The sequence below is a fragment of the Bos taurus genome, chromosome 29, assembly GCF_002263795.3.
Source record: "Bos taurus isolate L1 Dominette 01449 registration number 42190680 breed Hereford chromosome 29, ARS-UCD2.0, whole genome shotgun sequence".
Taxonomy (NCBI): domain Eukaryota; kingdom Metazoa; phylum Chordata; class Mammalia; order Artiodactyla; family Bovidae; genus Bos; species Bos taurus.
In genome coordinates this window covers 50,869,426-50,887,026 of record NC_037356.1, presented here as the reverse complement: position 1 = coordinate 50,887,026, position 17,601 = coordinate 50,869,426, and the positions used below count along the sequence as shown (strand labels likewise).

The following is a 17,601-nucleotide window of genomic DNA, read 5'->3' as shown; positions in this document are numbered from 1 at the left end:
TCCCACCCCGCCCTCCTGGTGCCCCCGCAGTCCTGGCCCACAGCGAGGCCCCAGCAGCAGTGCTGGGCCCGGGATGCAGCCCAGGACTCCTCAGCTCGCAGCAGCCGTCTCCGGGGTGAGCCCCGGGGCCAGCAGTCTCCGGACCGCCAGCAGGGTAGGTCACCCACCCTGTGCATCCCCTCTGCCCAGCGGCTCCACCCCAGGCATCACCTGGACCTTCCCAGGGACCCTCCTCGACCCCTCTCACCCCTGACACTGACTTCTGCCTCCCTCCCCAGTCTCCTCCCCAGCACTGACCTCACCCCTAGGGCTGCCTCCTGACCCGACCCCACCTCACCCCCAGGCCACTGCCCCCAGCCACCATTCCCACCTGGGACCATGTCCCCTGCCTTCAGGGACCCAGGGCCCAGGGTAAGGGTGTCCCACAGGAAGGAAGGCCGGTGAGGGTGGGCCCACGGTGACTCTGCGAGGGGAGCCCAGGAAGAACACGAAGCCGCTGGGCCCCTGCCCCCCAGCCCTCCTGGGCTCAGCCCTCGCCCCACTCAGCCCGCCAGGGGCCTGTCCTGGATCCCATGCAAGCCTCCCCAGGAGGCCTTGGAGCGGGCGGTCTGGCTGGTGGGGACGCTCCAGGGAGACTTTGGGGCAAGCCCCGCTCTGCCGGGCTCTCACTCCTGCTCTGACCCCTGGGCCGCCCCTGTCCATGCAGCTCCAGCCCTCCGGGTCCCTGCTGGCCTGGACTGCCAGTTCCTCCCTGCGTCCCCAGCCCGGGCAGGAGGGCCCCTCTGAGTCAACCCCCCGGGGCAGCCCCGCCTGCCCCCACTGAGCTGAACCCTGACTCACGTGTTGGGAACTGCCTCCCACCCCCACAGCCTGGGGGGCAGAAGCCTGGGAGGGGACCAGAGAGGGCCCAGCCAGCCCTTTGGAGGCCTCTGCAGAGGAGAGGGTTAGGGGTGACTTCCAGGGTCTACGGGATGGATATCTGGAGGGTCATGAGCTTGCGGTGGGCCCATCTAGCCTCCTGCTTCTGGGGTCTCTTGGGCACCAAGGACTGACTCCGTCGAGCCCTCTTCACCCAGAAGCTCCACCCCAAGCCTTCAATCCTCAACTCAGTCCCTTGGCGCCCAAACCCTGCTAGGCCTCCCACAGGCCTCAGGTTGGCTGCCTGGTCCTCGGAGTTTCCCAGAGCACCCGGTTCCCCGGGCAGGGAGGGCCCTGGCCCTGACTCCCCGAGGTGGCCGCCCTGGGACCTTTCCCAGCGCTCGGGACAGTAGGCCCAAAGGAGCAGCTGTGGCCTTACAGGCAGGGGAGAAAGGCACAGACCCTTGCTGCGTCCGGGATGGGCGGAAGGCAGGGTGACGCGCAGGGCCTGCTCTTCCGCCGAATTCCACCTTGAGCAGCCCCGCCCTCCCACCTGGCCCAGGTGTCCCCGCCCCTCGCTGAGCTCAGGGCTGGGCGGTGTCGGCCTCTGAGCCAGCCCTGGGCGAGGCCAGAGGGGAGGGGACTTCAGGGACAGGGCCGCGCGGGAAGAGACGGCGAGACAGCTCGGGCTGGAGGTGGCGACGGGGCCCAGGCCAGGCCGACCGCCCGGTGCCCGCCGCCATGCAGGACGGTAACTTCCTGCTCTCCGCCCTGCAGCCCGAGGCGGGCGTGTGCTCCCTGGCGCTGCCCTCGGATCTGCAGCTGGACCGCCGGGGCGCCGAGGGGCCGGAGGCAGAGCGGCTGAGGGCGGCCCGCGTCCAGGAGCAGGTCCGCGCGCGCCTGCTGCAGCTGGGCCAGCAGCCACGGCACAATGGGCCCGCTGAGCCCGACGGGGCAGCCGAGGCGGCCAGAGGTAGGCGGATGCGGGCCAGGTGGGCACCGGAGGGTGGCAGGTGGGGGTGGCCCCAGGGGCGTGGTGGTGCCAAGGCTGGAGGCCGCCGTGGGGCGACTCCGGGTTCAGCTCCCTGACTCACCCAGGCCGCCTTGAGTCACCGCCCCACCCCGCCAGGCGTGGGAGACGCCATGGGTGTGGCCTCTACCTCCCAGCAGGGACCCTGGGGTCCTCAGCGTGAGCCAGGGTGGGCCCCACCTGTCCCCTGTGCCCTGAGCCCCCTGCCCCAGCCAGACATGGGAGAAGCGGCACATGGCCGGCCGGCTGGCTGGGCCCATCTCGGTCGGCAAAGTCAGGACACGCACACGTCCCACATCCCACGGGCTCACACGCAGTCTCAGAGACACACGGACACACACGTCAGTCCCCGAGAGACACAGACACACAGAGACACAGACACCCAGACTCTAGCGTCCACCCCTGGCCCCTTGGGAATGAGCAGACAGAACGGTGAGGGGCGGGGTCTGGAGCTCCTGGGGGAAAGCCACTGCCTGTCGGGGCCAGGGTCTCCCTGCGGGATTGTGGGGCGGGGGGTGGAGGGCCTGCCAGAGCGACCCGGATACTCCCGCTGAGAAGAGCCCACGGGGAACGCCCTTGGGGCCAGGCAGCCCCCTGCGTGCAGAGACCCAGCTCCACCGGGCATGCATATGCATGAGTGTTGCAGCGAGCTCAGGGCGCTTCTGGGAATGTCATCCCCTCCTTGCCAGGCCACAGCAGCAGGCACCAAGGTCAGGCGGGAAGGAGAGCCTGTGGGATGTCAGGGTCAAGCCCCGGTGGCAGATGCTCGAGGGCCCTTCCCAGTACCGGCCTCCAGTGCCGGTTGGGAGATGCGGGTCAGCGTAGGGGCCGCCGGGTTCCTGAGTCCTCCCCGGCCTGGGCCTCTCAGCCTTGCTGGTGGCCCAGCTGGATGCCCAAGGGTCATGGGGTAGAGGAGGGAAAAGGGAGGGGTTAATTACCACCCCAGCTACCCTGGCAATTAGGGGGAAGAGGATTATAATTTTGGGGTGGGGGTAAGGTCCCCAGGCCGGGGGTGTGTCCCCCCAGGCTGAGCCTCCCTGGCATCAAAGGGTTAATAGCCCCTGCCCAGAAGCCTCATTAACCAGGGCGGGTCTGCCAGTTCGGGGAGTCCCCCCAGACCTAGCTGAGCCAGAGGCTGGGAGGGGGCCCCCTCCCCTTCACCCCTGCCCTGAGTCCCTTCTGCCCAGTCTTTCTACCTTGGCCTTGGGCGGGTGGGACTCAGGAACCCCCTCCCCATCTGAAGGCCCTGCCCAGCAGGTGAAGCCACCCCAGCCGGGCTCCCGTGGTGCTGCCTGGTGTGACCTTTGCTCCGCTCCTCTCAGGGTGTTCTCAGCTCTTGCCGCCTGCCTGTCCATCTGCATGTCCATTTAGTTGTTCCTTCAGCGTCTCTCCATTCTCCTGGCCTAGATACTCACTCATGTGCCAGTCTGTTCACCCACCCGCCATGTTCTGGCGGTCCAGGCTGCCCCCTTCCCTCCGCCCTCCGCCCACCCGCCCTGTCCATTCACCATGCAGTCTGGCTGGCTCCTGTGCCCTGGGCTTGTGTGTGCCGGGCGTGGGGATGGCCCTGCCAGGTGGGTCAGGGGCCCAACCCCAGGACACAGCGTGTCCCTAAGCACTGCAGTGTCACCGTCGTGTGGCCAACAGCACAGGCCAGGCCCATAGGGGTCCGTGCGGCTTCCTGGGCGAGGGGGCCAGGCACACTCCCCAGGCTGCCAGGAGGTCAGCAGGGTGAGCGCGTCTGTCCCCCCTGGGGGCCGGGGGGCTGCCCTGCCAGCCTCAGGGTGGAGGGGAGGCAGGAGGCCAGCGCCTGCCGTCGCCCCAGCGGGCTGTGCTGCCCCTGCCCCGTCTACAGGTGCATCCAGGGCTCAGTACCACACCTTGCAGGCCGGCTTCAGCTCTCGCTCCCAGGGCCTGGGCGGGGAAACCTCGGTGAGTGACGCCCCTCTAGCCCGGACCCCTGAGGTGGAGGTTCCGAGGGGGGCTGGGCTCCGTGGTCGGGAAGAGGGGCCCGCTGAGCCCCCATGGCCCCTCACTGCCGTCCCCTCCCCTCCCTGCCCCACAGACCTTCCGGCCCATCGCCAAGCCCACCTACAGCCCCGCCTCCTGGTCTTCCCGCTCGGCCGTGGACCTGAGCTCCAGTCGGAGGCTAAGCTCCGTCCACAACGGGGGTGGTGCCTTTGGGGCTGCAGGGTACCGGGGTGCCCCGCCCACTGCACCAGTGCCCGCCCGGCCTGTGTCCTTCCACGAGCGTGGTGGGGCAGGCAGCCGGGCAGATTACGACACCTTGTCCCTGCGCTCACTGAGGCTGGGGGCCGGGGGCCCAGACGACCGATACAGCGTGGTGTCCGAGCAGCTGGAGCCGGCAGCCACGTCCTCCTACAGGGCCTTTGCCTACGAGCGCCGGGCCAGCTCCAGCTCTAGCCGGGCTGGGGGCCTGGACTGGCCGGAGGCTACCGAGGGACCACCCAGCCGGACCATCCGTGCCCCTGCCATGCGGACCCTGCAGCGGTTTCAAAGCAGCCACCGCAGCCGTGGAGTGGCTGCGGGCGGGCCCGGGGGCGTCCTGGAGCCCGTGACCCGCGCACCATCTGTGCGCAGCCTCAGCCTCGGTGACTCGGGCCACCTGCCGGACATGCGCGGGCTGGACAGCTACGGCGGCCACCGCACCCTGCAGAGGCTCAGCAGCGGGTGAGCTGGGCCGGGTTTGCGGGGGTAGCCTCTGCCAGAACCCCAGTCCATCCTCAGATCAGCCTAACCCGGCTCTTGTCTCTGCAGATTCGATGACATCGACCTGCCCTCAGCAGTCAAGTACCTCATGGCCTCAGATCCCAACCTGCAGGTGCTGGGAGCTGCCTACATTCAGCACAAGTGTTACAGCGATGCAGCCGCCAAGAAGCAGGTGACCGTCCCTGCCGACCACGCCCACGGACCCGCCTCACTCAGTGCTCTGGTCCCTAACCGCCCTCGCTGACCCCCAAACTGACTGGGCAGACCTGGGCCTACCCAGAGCATCCCCAGCAGAGGAAGGGTGGGAGGGCTGGACTTACACGTGTCCAAACACACACGCTGACACCGCACACCTGTGCACACACCTGAATATAGACACGCACGCCTGTCACTGTACACACCTGCCTACAGCTGCACACCTCTGCACACACCCATCCGTCGCGTGCACGCTTGTTAACACCCGCATGCCTGTGCCCGCAGGCCCGCAGCCTGCAGGCTGTGCCCAGGCTGGTGAAGCTCTTCAACCACGCCAACCAGGAAGTGCAGCGCCACGCCACAGGCGCCATGCGCAACCTCGTCTACGACAACGCGGACAACAAGCTGGCCCTGGTGGAGGAGAACGGCATCTTCGAGCTGCTGCGGGCGCTGCGGGAGCAGGACGACGAGCTCCGCAAGAACGTCACAGGTGGCCTGGTCCCCGCCCGCTACCCGCCCCCCACCCCCTCCCGCACCTCCCGCCGCCTCTTCCCTCGGACCCCACGGCCATGCCTTGGCACATCTCTTTAGAGCCAGCCTCCACCCCAGGGCTCGTGTCCCCAAGGGTCGTCCTCTCTGCCCTACCGCAGCCCCGTGACCCTCTGGGTCACACCCAGGCTGTCCCCAGGAAGGCTGGTGGGTGAGGCTGGCAGTGCCCCGCAGGGACAGGTCAGGAGCCTCCTCCCTACCACCTGAGGAAGACAGAGGGGCTGGAGGCCTCGGAGGTCCCCAGAGGTGGTGCCTGACCACGACTGTGGCCCACCCACCACAGGGATCCTGTGGAACCTGTCCTCCAGCGACCACCTGAAGGACCGCCTGGCCCGGGACACGCTGGAGCAGCTCACAGATCTGGTGCTGAGCCCCCTGTCGGGGGCGGGCGGGCCACCCCTCATCCAGCAGAACGCCTCTGAAGCCGAGATATTCTACAACGCCACCGGCTTCCTCAGGTGCGCCGGGCGGCCGTGGGGCCCTGAGGTCCGAGGGACAAGGCGGAGCCACTGGGTTGCGGGGGGCGGGGGCTCTGGGGGAAGTGGACGAATCCAGCAAGGCAGAGGTGCTGACCCACGAGTGGAGTGGGTCACCAGGTGTCCTCCCCCCAGCCAGATGTCAACAGACTGCAGGCTCAGGTTTCTTTAAATCAGGGACTTGATCTGACATTTCTAACCTGCCCCGACCCCAGATGGTTTGAGGAGTGGATGGGGGCAGGCGTGCAAAAGCGTGGGAGCGACAGTGTCCAACAGGGGCCAGGAGCAGGAGCTGCTGGGGGCAGGCCCAGCGCGCGGTGGGGAGGGAATCGGGGCCCAGGAGCTCAGCCTCGGGTTCAGCTCGCTGTGGGGTGGCTCTGCCTGGGGTCCCTGTGCCGGCCTCTCACCTGTCTCCACCCGCAGGAACCTCAGCTCCGCCTCCCAGGCCACTCGCCAGAAAATGCGTGAGTGTCACGGGCTGGTGGACGCCCTGGTCACCTACATCAACCACGCCCTGGACGTGGGCAAGTGTGAGGATAAGGTGAGGGTCGGCCTGGGCCCGGGGGCCCCGGGGGTGCCAGCCCGCCCTGACCGCGGCCCCCTCCGTCCACAGAGTGTGGAGAACGCCGTGTGCGTGCTGAGGAACCTGTCCTACCGCCTGTACGACGAGATGCCGCCCTCGGCCCTTCAGCGGCTGGAGGGCCGGGGCCGCCAGGACATGGGGGTACCCCCAGGCGAGGCGGTGGGCTGCTTCACTCCACAGAGCCGGCGGCTCCGAGAGGTGGGCCCAGACTGGGGCGGGCGGGCAGAAGCAGGGGTCCCAGGCGACCTCAGCTGACCCTCTGTGCCCTCCTGCCCAGCTGCCCCTCACGGCCGACGCGCTCACCTTTGCCGAGGTGTCTAAGGACCCCAAGGGCCTCGAGTGGCTGTGGAGCCCCCAGATCGTGGGGCTGTACAACCGGCTGCTGCAGCGCTGTGAGCTCAACCGGCACACGACCGAGGCAGCAGCCGGGGCGCTGCAGAACATCACCGCAGGGGACCGCAGGGTAAGGCGGTGGGGCCAGGCCGGACAGGACGGGAAGGCAGGGGCCGCTGAGCGGCAGCAGGAGTGTGAGGTCAGCGCCGCAGACGGCACAGGCCTCGGCTCCTGAGGACGTGGGTTCTGTGCCAGACTTGAGGGAGGCGCCAGGAGGTCTGGGCTGGCAGGGCCTGACCCGCGGGCAGCTCGGGGCGCCAAGCACCTCACTCACCGCCCTCCTCCTGCCGGCAGTGGGCGGGGGTGCTGAGCCGGCTGGCTCTGGAGCAGGAGCGCATACTGAACCCGCTGCTGGACCGAGTTCGGACCGCTGACCACCACCAGCTGCGCTCACTGACAGGCCTCATCCGAAACCTGTCCCGAAACGCCAGGAACAAGGATGAGATGTGTGAGTCTGGCCGTCCCACAGCCTGGGTTCCGCCTCCCCTGTGGACCAGGCGCTCACCTGGACTCTGCCTTTACTGCCGCCCTGGGGCCAGCTTCTGGGAGGCCGGGGTCAGTGGACAGGCAGGCGCGCCAGCTCCCTGGGGGAGCAGGGGACGGCAGGTGCCAAGGGGGCGGCGGGGGGAAGGGCGGTGGAGACCCACCTCCCCGACCTCCCGGCAGCCACCAAGCTGGTGAGTCACCTGATCGAGAAGCTGCCCGGCAGCGTGGGTGAGAAGTCTCCTCCAGCCGACGTGCTGATAAACATCATAGCTGTCCTCAACAACCTCGTGGTGGCCAGTCCCGTGGCCGCCCGGGACCTGCTCTACTTCGACGGGCTCCGCAAGCTGGTCTTCATCAAGAAGAAGCGGGACAGGTCAGGGCCCAAACCCTGTGCCCACCCTGCCCCCCGGCTGCCCCTGCCTTCTGGCCATGCCTGTCACCCCGCTGACCCCTGCCCCCCACCCCCCAGCCCTGACAGTGAGAAGTCCTCCCGGGCGGCCTCTAGCCTCTTGGCCAACCTGTGGCAGTACAACAAGCTCCACCGAGACTTCCGGGCGGTATGTTCCCGTGGCCCAGGGCAGGCGGGGCTGCAAGTGTGGGGCACGGAGGCGGGACAGGAGGGAGGGACAGGGAAGCCACGCTGCACAGGAGGCCTGGACGGCCAGGGCCTGCTGCCAGCACACTGGACGCGGGGCAGCACAGCCCTGACTGTGGGTCCCCTCTCCACTGCAGAAGGGCTACCGGAAGGAGGACTTCCTGGGGCCGTAGGCGAAGCCTTCCTGAAGAAGGAGAGTGCGATGTGACCCAGCCTCCTAGGGAAGGGCTCAGCTCAGGGCTGCTCGCCAGCCGGCCTGGAGGAGAAGGTTGAGGATGGCCCAGGGGCCTCTCGCTGGAGCCCTGTCCACATGCAATGTGAAGGCCTGGGCCACGGGGGAGGGGAACGAGGGCTTGCAGCTGGGGAATTGGCTTCTGCGGGGCATGGGGGGGCAGGGCTTGAGGCTGCTCTGATGCGTGGGGTGGTGGCCAGGTCACACTGGAAGAGGTGGTGCTGGCTGTGGCCCAGCGGTGCCTTGGGACAGCCAGCAGTGGGAATAAAGGTGGCCGTGAACACAGCCCCTCGTGCTTCCTTGGCTGGTCAGGTCTGGGGTCAGGTCCAAGGATGCAATAGTGTCCCCAAGCACAGCCGTGCTTGCCCCTGAGGACACTCCCCCCGGGCCCATGCACAGATTTCTCTGGTCAGGGGACACAGGACCGGGGGAGGGAGCGTCCCAACAGCAGGAGAGCCGGCAGAGGGCGGAGGTGGACAGCAGAGGCAGCCTCGAGCTGAATGAGACACGTGTGCAGAGGAATGACCTCTTCTGGGGCAGTGTGCCCACTGCTGACTTTAGTGCCACCCTGCTGGGTTGTGCTCACGTGGCACCTGCACCCCAATGTCTCTCTACCTTGCCCCGCTCTGGGGGTGCCTGACAGCTTCACTCATACTGTCTGAGGCTTGGGGTCCAGGAGCTCTGGGACTCCTCCGCATCCCACCAAGTCAGGCTACTTGGTTGTGACGCTCCCACAGATATTTTACAACAGACTTTTCCGCAAAACTCAGCACCTGCAGTCTGTAACGGGCCTGCCCCCAGGGGCCGTCCGGCTCACGGTGGGACTGGAAGCAGTCACGTCCCGGGTCAGGGAGGCCTGAGGAGGGTGCTGAGAGAGGTGCCTGAGCTGGCACGGGGCGGAGGGGCAGCGTTGGAGGGGGCGGCCAGGAGTGCCGGCCAGGTGGCCACGAGGCGAGACAAGGGCAGGGTCCAGGGCCCTGGGTGCTGAAGCTCCAGTGCTCTGGCCATCTGATGCAAAGAGCCAACTCCTTAGAAAAGACCCTGATGCTGGGAAAGATTGAGGGCAGAGGGGTGACAGAGAATGAGATGGTTGGACGGTATCACCACGATGGACATGAATTTGAGCAAGCTCCGGGAAACAGTGAAGGACAGGCGAGGCTGGCGTGCTGCAGTCCATGGGGTCGCAGATTCAGACATAACTGAGCAACTGAACACCAACCAGGGCCCTGGAGGGCCCAGGATGGAAGTGAGGGGCCTTCCGCCCAGGACACTGCACACCCGCTTCCTGCCCCAGGGGAGAGGCTGAGACTCGGGCGGGATTCAAAAGGTCTTTATTTTTAGCACGAGGCGGACAGCTGGGGCTGGGTCCACTCTCTTTCCCTGAGGTCCCAGGACTGCAAGTAGACAGGTCCTGCTGTGTGGGACTAAAAACACCCAGCCCTGCCCCCGGCACCCCGGTAACCCCAGTGCTCCAGGGGGCAGGGCTACACGTCGTCCTCCGATACCAGGCAGTAGAAGTCCGTGCGGGCACTGTAGTTTCGGGAGCCAAGGTCTGACACATCCACTTCACTGCCTTGGCCCTCTCCGAGCGAGACCGCACCTGCATGTGGTAGAGCTGGTGGCTCCCCAAAGACAGGCCCTCGTACACCTGGGGAGGGGCACCGCCAGGCCTCAGGCTGGGCTGCACACTGCCTGCCTTCTGCCAGGCCACTCCCTGCTGCCCCTGCTTGCATGATGGCACTTGTGGTTCCCAGGCAGGCCCTGGGCCCAACCACCTCTATGGAAAGAGGCAGTGGGAGGTGCTGAAGTTAAAGCCATCCACGGCTGCAGGGCACGGTCCCCACCACCTGGGCCCCTTCAGGGGCTCCTTCACCTTCTGCAGCCTCCCTCCAACTCAGGGTGAGCTTCTCGGGGTCAGGGGTGGGGCTGGTGAGCCTACCCAGGTCCCCCTCAGGGTCGGGGTCCAGCTCGGGGTCCAGGGTCCGACCCTCTGGGAGCCGGCTTCGCACAATCAGCATGGGGTCCTTGTCGTCCTGCAGCCGGGTCTGGGGGTCTCCCTCCATCGATCTGTACTGCACCTTCCTCGGCAGCGCCAACCGTAGCTCTTTCCAAAAATCGGAGGAAGGCGTCTGGAGGCAAGGGGGGCAGTTAACGTGTGTGAACACATGAATGGGGTTTGGGGGGGGTGCCAACACATAAAGACCCTGGCCTCCTCGGCCCCCAAAAGCCCACTCCTCTGGGCAGCTGACCACGGAGCCTCCACTCACGGGGTCCCATCCACAGCACCCCCCGCCCCGCACCCCTCCGCACCACAGAGCCGGGCTTCCAGAGCAGCAGGGTCACCAGGTGGCGGTGCTGGCGCAGCAAGCGCAGCGCAGGGTGAGCGGGGTCGCGCCGCTGGCCCTCGAAGGTGATGAAGATGGGTCTGCGCGTGAGCTCCAGCAGCCGGCACAGGCCCTCCCTGCGAGGGCGGCACTGTCAGAGCGGGCACGGCTGAGGCCCACCCAGCCCAGCACGGGACCCACCGGAAGCTGTGACTGCACCAGGCCCGGCCCAGGAAGGCATCCGACAACACCACCACAAGTCGCCGGCAGCGGCTCAGGTTCACCAGGAGGTCTGCCGACGGCTCTGCAGGACCCGGGCATCAGCGGGGGCAGCACAGACTGGGCCCTGGAGGGGCGGGGCCCTAGGAGGGGCGGGAGCCCGAGGGGCGGTGGGGAGGGGCCTGGGGCCGAGGGAGACTTGAGGGGCGGGGCCTGAAAGGCGGGATCTGTGACCCAGCGGGGGCGGGGCGAGCACCGGGACAGGGGTGGGGCCCAGCGGAAAGGGGCGGAGGGCTCGAGGGGCGGGGCCTGGGCCGAGGAGGACCTGAGGGGCGGGGCCTTGGGAGGCGGGGTCTGTGAGCAGCAGGGGCGGGGCCCAAGCGGAAAGGGGTGGGGCGCCGGTACCCGCGCGCGGCAGGAGGTCGCGGTCGTCCAGAAAGAGCTTGTAGCCACGATGCCGCTCCAACTGCGGCTTCAGGATGAAGTTCACGAACTTCCGGTCCTCAGGGCTGTCGCTGTAGGAGATGTAGGCGTCGTAGAGCTTCCCGTCTGCGGACGGCGGCGGGTCAGTGCGGCCGCTTTCCCGGCCTGGACCAGCCACCTTCAGGGTCCCCTAAACCTCCCCCCCTGTGCCAGGGAAGCCAGGCAAGCCCCCCAGACGAGACTCAGCGGATCCCGGCTCAAGCACCGCCTGGATTCGTCCTCAGCACAGGATTCCGGGTAGAGGCCTGGAACCAGGGTACCGTGACCCCCTTCTGCCCATCCAGTGCCCTCCTGGGCTGCACAGAGACACGCCTCTTCCAGAGTCCTCTAGGGACCGATGCCTCCTCACCCCCACCTGCAGAGCTGAGCCTAGTGAGGCCCCCTTCCCCCACGTCCGGGCCCCACGCACCGTTCATCTCCACCTCCCCATACTTGTCTTGGTACCAGAGCAGCACGTTGAGCCGACACTTCACGTACAGCAGCGCCACCAGGAGCAGGGCCAGCAGGGCCAAGAGCGAGGCCAGCACCGCGGCCGCATGTCCCGCCAGCCCTGGGGACAGAGCCGCTGTCTGAGCCACCCCAGCACCCTCCGAGCCGCAGGTCTCCCCAGGGCTCCCTCCTACCTTATACCCCAGTGCACCCCCTCACCAGCTCTCCAAAGAGTGAAGGAAGAGGAGCTGATGTTCCGGATGGAGCAGGTGAAGGTCCCGAAGTCCTCAGCTCTGGTCAGGTTGATCCCCAGGACACTGGACACAAGTACCTCTGACCAGTTGGTCTTGACCCTGGGGAGACCAGGCCCCACCCCCTCACCTGGGGCCCGAGAGCATCACTGGATACCCCGGAGCCCCAGTTGTCTGGGACTCGCCCAAAGAGGCTGCAGATTTGGGCTTCCTGGCAGTCCCTAGACCGTAAGCTAAGAGAAATGGCCAGAACATGAAGAGGGTATGGATCTCTTTTGGGACATCACCCTGATCCTGGGTCCGGGTCCTGGAGGTACTCAGATCCCAGGCTTGGCCCAGCAGTCAATGAGTAAATTCAGGCCTTAGCACTCTGCTGGCACCCATGACCCTGGGTGGTCTACAAGGTGAGTGTCTAGAGGGGCCATCTGTCCCTGTAGTCACTGACTTAGTCTGCATCCAGAGTGGCACTCTGCCCATGTTGTGTCTGGCCAGTCACTCCCCAGCCCATGTTCAAGTGATTATAGACCAGAGTGTAGGTCAGAGAGGCCACTGGCTGTGGGTATATCCAGCATGTCACCTGACCCTGGACACCTCATCTCTTACCAGGAGTCCTCATGGAGGTCATAGAGGCTTCCATTGCTCAGCAGCAGCCCACCTTTCAGCCACTGTACTGAGGGCAGGGGGCAGTGGGGCCCCGAGACCACCAAGGCTGTGCAGTTCAGTGTGACCACGCTGCCCAGGGCAAGCCCCAGGACCTGGTTTCCAGACGGGGACAGGAAGTCAGGGGCCTTGTCGCAGGCTCCTGCAGAAAGAGGACCCAGTGGGTTACCCGTGCCTGTGATGCCAGCCTCCCACTGTGCACAGATGGTCGGTGGGCCAGGAAAATACCACGGAGGCCAGTGGCACGTGCTGCTCGGTAACCACACCGTGTCCATCCACAAGTCCCAGGGGGACAGGGCCCGGCCCTTGGCACGTCTTCTCCCAGCAGCGGCTAGTTCTTACGTGTTCTGCCTGCCCTGGACGTGGCTGCCCTGTCCTCAGAGAGGATGTCAGTGTGGAGGGCAGTGGCCAGAGTCATGGCTGAGGTCCACCCCCAGCCCAGCCCAGCAGGACCCACCTAGCTGCCTGTGTGCCCAGGACAGGAGCCAGCACACATGCTCTGTGTGCACCTGTGGCCCACTCTGTGACGTCTCGGCCCTGGCCCCTCAGCTGGACAGTGGTGATTTGGGAGACTTGGGTTGGACATGCCAGCACCTTCAACCTGGTAGAAAGTTAGAGTTCCAGGACCCTCTATTTCTGGCCATGGGCAAGCATTCTCACCTCCCTGAGACCTGTCTTTAAATTGGGGTGATGAGCCCAAGCCGGCAGTCAGAGAAGAAAGCCATCATCTTGGCAGTGAGGTCTCCCAGTAGCCCACATCTACCCACCCGATCCCCAGTGGCCCCCACCGGTGCCCACTCCCAGTATCCCTGGGCTTTACTGACCCCCCATGAGCAGGAGATGGGGAGGGCCCATCTTAACCACACTGCAGTGTGGAGCCAGCCTGGGGCAGGAAGTGGAGTGGAGCCCGTGCCCACCCCTCTCTGACCGTCTACCTGCCATGGTCTGGCCGGGGCCTCCTCGAGGCAGGCTGGACACTGGTGCTACCCACAGCGCCACGGGGCTCCTTGGCCGAGCAGACTGATCCCCCAAGGGCTGAGCAAGATTCACTCTCTGTCCTTGTGGCTGGTCAGTCAGGGCGCCAGGACGGGTCAGAGGCTGCCGCCATCCCCAGGAGCAAGTTAAACAAGAACAGGATGAGTTAACGTGTAACTCTGGCCTCGGAAGCACTGCCTCTGCCCCAGCTGTCTTGCGGAAGCCGCAGAGCACCGGGCATGGCCTGGACTGAACTTCGTTTGCCCCAGGGACACCCGACGGCCCAGGGTGGGCAGCGCCCCTGACGCCCTTCCTGGGCCCAGGAGCTGGCCTGGTTCCCAGGTCCTCGGGGACAAGGCCGCCACGTACAGACGGGGGCTGTGTACAGCCGGACTCAGCCTGTACTGAGGCTCCGAGGGGCCGGGGGTCGTGAGTGCCCGGCAGCCTGACTGGGCCTCACTCCCAGCCTGGATGCAGCAAGAGCAAAGCACTCGAGGCCAAGGTGCCGACACAGAGGGGACTCGGGGCTCAGGCTGCTCTCGGGCGGCCTTCCTTCCAGGTCCTGTGCATTTCTCATCTTCAGACCACAGACTTTCGTCCGCATTGTCCGTCGGTTCTCCAAGGCAACCCCCACCAACCCACAGGCGGCCTTTCTCTCCCACGCAGGGCGGGACCACCGCCCGCCAGACAGCAGCAGCTACGCATACACACCTCTCGACACAGAAAGCTCCACAGTGACCTGGGCTGCGGGGCGGGACAGTGAAGCCCAAGCTTCAGAGCCTTCGAGGACAGCCTCCTGGCTCCCAGGCCTCGGGCACCTGCTCCCTGGCGCCAGGCAGGTTCTCACTAGGCATCCAGTCCTCTCCCTCCTCCCTGTGAGTGGACGCACTGGCCTCCTTCAGGCCCCCTCCCTGCCCACAGGGCCCGTGAGGCTTTGCGGGGACGAGCTCCCCCGACTCCTTCTGCACGGGGGGGACCCAGCGTGGACCCAGGGTCGGCTGGAGCCCCTGCCTTGGCTGGGCTGGGACTTCCTCACAAACGGGGGAAGCACAGGCTCCCTCCCAGCGGGCGGGGGCAGAGGGTCAAGCCGTGTGGAGTGGAGGGCAGCCTGGGAGGTCCCTGAAGCAGAAGAACCAGCCACGAGGGCTGTGAGGGCCTGGGCAGCTCGCACCCCCAGCCCAGAGCAGAAGGTCCAGGGCAACTCCAGTCATGGCCCCTTGGCCTCCACATGCTGACACACCTCTGACCCCTGGAAAGTCACGCTCGGAGCCTCCTGGAAGTTAAGGCAGGTGGCAGGTGCCCCCTGCACACCGTGCCCAGTGGCCCCGCCGCGACACTCCCTCTCCTCCACACAGCCTCTGTGCTGCACCCCCAGCCCCTGCGCACCACTCATGCCCGCATGCTTGGTCCCCGGGCACATGCGCACACGCCCCACATGCCTGACACTGTGGCGGCCCACACCTGGCACACAGCACACACTTCCAAGTTGCCCAGGGCACACCGCCAAGAGCATCCGTGTACACCCCACACCACACACACTGCTCCTCACGCCCACCCTCGGCCTCCATCACCCCTCGCCCTCTCACAGTCACACGTGCCCCACGCACACACGTGCACTCACAAGCTGCATGCTCTGCAGGCCTCCCCTCACACAGGCCTGATTTTGAGGACAGGCCTCAGGCCGGGAAAGGCAGCTGAGGACAGGGACGCAGGCTCACGCTAAGCAGGGAAGGCATGAAGTCACCTGGCTGCAGCTCTTTCCTCCTGAGGAGGGGATGCCCGTCACTGAGGTCATTGGCTTGAGCTTGGGTGCGATCGCTTTGCTCAGCTGGGCCCCCGGCCCAGCCTAAAGCAGCACCGCAGCCCCGGATGCATCACCGAGCATGGCGAGGACCCGGCTCTTGTTTGTGTGTTTGAATCAGAAGTTTCCCCGTAGCTTCCTGGCTTTGCAGTCACATCCTCTGCTAAACCTAAACCCCACCCAGGCACCCCTCCCCGGCGGGCTGGCGGGCAGTTGGTGGTTCTCCCCGCCAGCCCCGCCTGCCCCAGTCTTCCTGTAACTCTGAGTCAAGCGGCTCCTTCCTCCAGGGCCCGCCCCAGTCCACTGCGGCCCAGGCCTTCCCTTCTCAAGCTAGGTCTAGAAGGCCGGGGCTCACGGTGATATGTGGGGGTCCTGTCCAGCAGACCCCCACTCAGGCCTGTCCTGCACACCAACGAGAAGCCGGGCAGCATGGCCTGCTTCCCAGACAGCCCTGTGGTCCCAGGACCTGGAGGGGGCGGGCTCCGTGTAGCTCCCCTGGCCCCAGCGAGCATCACTGACCTGCTGGGGGTGGTGCGGCTCCCGTGGAAACTCTCGCCAATGATAGAACTTTGAGCAGGGCTCTCCGGGCCCCACCCTGGCCACCTCCGAGGTGTAGCCCCCAAACGGTGAGCAGTTACAAGGGGCTTGGGTTATCACGTGGACCTTAGCCCCCTTTTCTACATAGGAAAGCAGTCAGGAGGCCTCAGCGAGGCTCCCAGATCTGAGCCCAGGTCAGGGGCAGCCTGAGGTCACCACAGATTCCTCTGCACCCTCATCCTAGACTGCCCTGGCACTCTCAGCCCAGCACTGCTGGCTGATGGCGCTGCTCATGGAAATCAGGCAGGGTCGTTTGTGGCCCCTGTCCCTGCCCTCACCGCTGGGGCAGGGCCTTCCCTTGGAGCATTCTCATCCTACATCCTTAATCTGACCCTTTCCAAGGCGCCTTGCTCAAACACCCCAACCCCGTGGCCCTCAGGGCCTTTGGATAATGGTGCATCTTGGGCTCAGGTCCCACAGACCCTGCCTGCGCGCCTCCCCACTGAGCCGCAGCTCCCCGGTGGGCCCTGAGGCTGAGTGAGCAACATAAGCACCTGATGGACAGGTTAATGGGCTCCGGCGGTCAGCGACCTGCCCAGAAGCACCCAGGAGGAGGCAAAGAACTAGGTAGTCCCTGGTGTCCCCACCAGCCTTGCTGCCTCCCAGAGCTCCTGCCAGGTTGCCTGCCGCCCCACAAGCCGGCCGGTGTCACCACCTCACACCCTCGACTGGGCGCCCTGCCGCTTCCGCTCACGGCCGGCCTCCCCGCCGCGTCCCCCAGGCCCCCTCCCCAGAGCGAACAGAAACCCACGCGCCTCAGGCGCTCCAGAGAACAGCCCGCGGAGCCGGAGCCCGTCCCCTGCACCGCCCACCGCGCTCGGCCGGCGCCCCGCGGTTCCCAGAGCGCCCGGCCTCGCGCGGGTGCTCCGCCTTCCCCGGGCTCCACGTCGGCCCGGAGGCCCGGCCCGCGCCCGCCCCCTGTCCCCACGCTCTGCCGTCTGGCCGGCTGCTGGGCACCCAGAGGGTCTGAGCGACCCCCTCATCTGGGACAGGCGGCCCTCTGCGCCTGGAGCGTGCTTCCTTCCCTGACGTCTCTCCCGAAGGAAAGAACCCGCGCAAAGCGCGGCGGCCCCGCCAGCCGAGAGGCCCCTGCTGCGCCCCGCGCCCCCCACGTCGCACTCCCCGCCTTCCGGAGGGTGGGCCGGCCTCCATACCCGGCCCTCTGGCTGCGGTGAGCGGGGCGAGGCGGGGCACGCGCGGTTGGAGGGCGCGGGGGGCGGGCTCGCGGGGCCGGGCGCCGGAGGTGGCTCCGCCCGGAGACAGGTGCGCGGCGGCGCCAGCAGGCTTCCCGGCCGGCGGCGCCCTGGGAGGCCTCGGGCCTGGGCTCCGCTCGCCGCGGCGCTCCTTTTCCCTTTTCTGGCCAAGGGCCGCGGGCGGAGCGGGAAGAGCTGCCCTCGCCCCCGCAACCCCGAGGGCCAGGCCTCAGGTAAGCTCCGGCGACGCGCGCAGCCGGCCCGGCTCCGAGTCGCTTCCTGCGGACCCGCACCGGTCACAGGCCAGGGGCTCCGCGGGCCAAGAGGAGCCTCGGCCCCCCCTAGGCTCCAGGCTCGGTCCTGGCTCCTGGGACCCGAAAACCGCCACGCACTTCCGCCGACAGGAGCAGCGATCTCCACTCACCTGCGGCCCAGACTCGAGGCTCGCGCGGCCGCGAGGGCGGAGCGGCTCACCTGGGCCAGGTGCGCAGCGGCGACAGCCCCAGCGACGGCGGCAGGTGCGGCCCCGCCCAGCGGCCGGG

General features: G+C 67.1%; 2 protein-coding genes across 6 annotated transcripts; one reads left to right on the top strand and one right to left on the bottom strand.

Annotated features, from left to right (window-relative positions):
- Positions 1–48: 48 nt before the first annotated feature.
- On the top strand, positions 49–8,412 carry PKP3 (plakophilin 3). Of its 2 annotated transcripts, XM_005227345.5 has the most exons (14): positions 49–154; positions 1,636–1,831; positions 3,744–3,820; positions 3,954–4,579; positions 4,667–4,790; positions 5,099–5,303; positions 5,646–5,820; positions 6,262–6,379; positions 6,452–6,619; positions 6,699–6,884; positions 7,109–7,262; positions 7,481–7,673; positions 7,770–7,857; positions 8,033–8,412. In XM_005227345.5, the coding sequence occupies exons 1-14, from the start codon at positions 74–76 to the stop codon at positions 8,066–8,068; spliced, it is 2,427 nt and encodes an 808-aa protein (XP_005227402.1). In that variant the 5' UTR covers positions 49–73; the 3' UTR covers positions 8,069–8,412. The 2 variants fall into 2 exon arrangements, with proteins under 2 accessions (XP_005227402.1, NP_001070326.1); NM_001076858.1 differs by lacking the exon at positions 49–154 and having other exon boundaries at positions 1,521–1,831.
- A 1,030-nt stretch (positions 8,413–9,442) lies between these two features.
- Positions 9,443–17,536, bottom strand: SIGIRR (single Ig and TIR domain containing). Of its 4 annotated transcripts, none has more exons than XM_005227365.5 (10): positions 17,484–17,536; positions 13,429–13,591; positions 12,437–12,635; positions 11,802–11,935; positions 11,563–11,703; positions 11,076–11,219; positions 10,653–10,755; positions 10,438–10,588; positions 10,067–10,256; positions 9,443–9,775 (listed from the first exon to the last, which is right to left on the bottom strand). In XM_005227365.5, exons 2-10 carry the CDS (start codon positions 13,433–13,435, stop codon positions 9,612–9,614), a joined length of 1,233 nt encoding a protein of 410 aa, XP_005227422.1. In that variant the 5' UTR covers positions 13,436–13,591; positions 17,484–17,536; the 3' UTR covers positions 9,443–9,611.
- Positions 17,537–17,601: the final 65 nt, after the last annotated feature.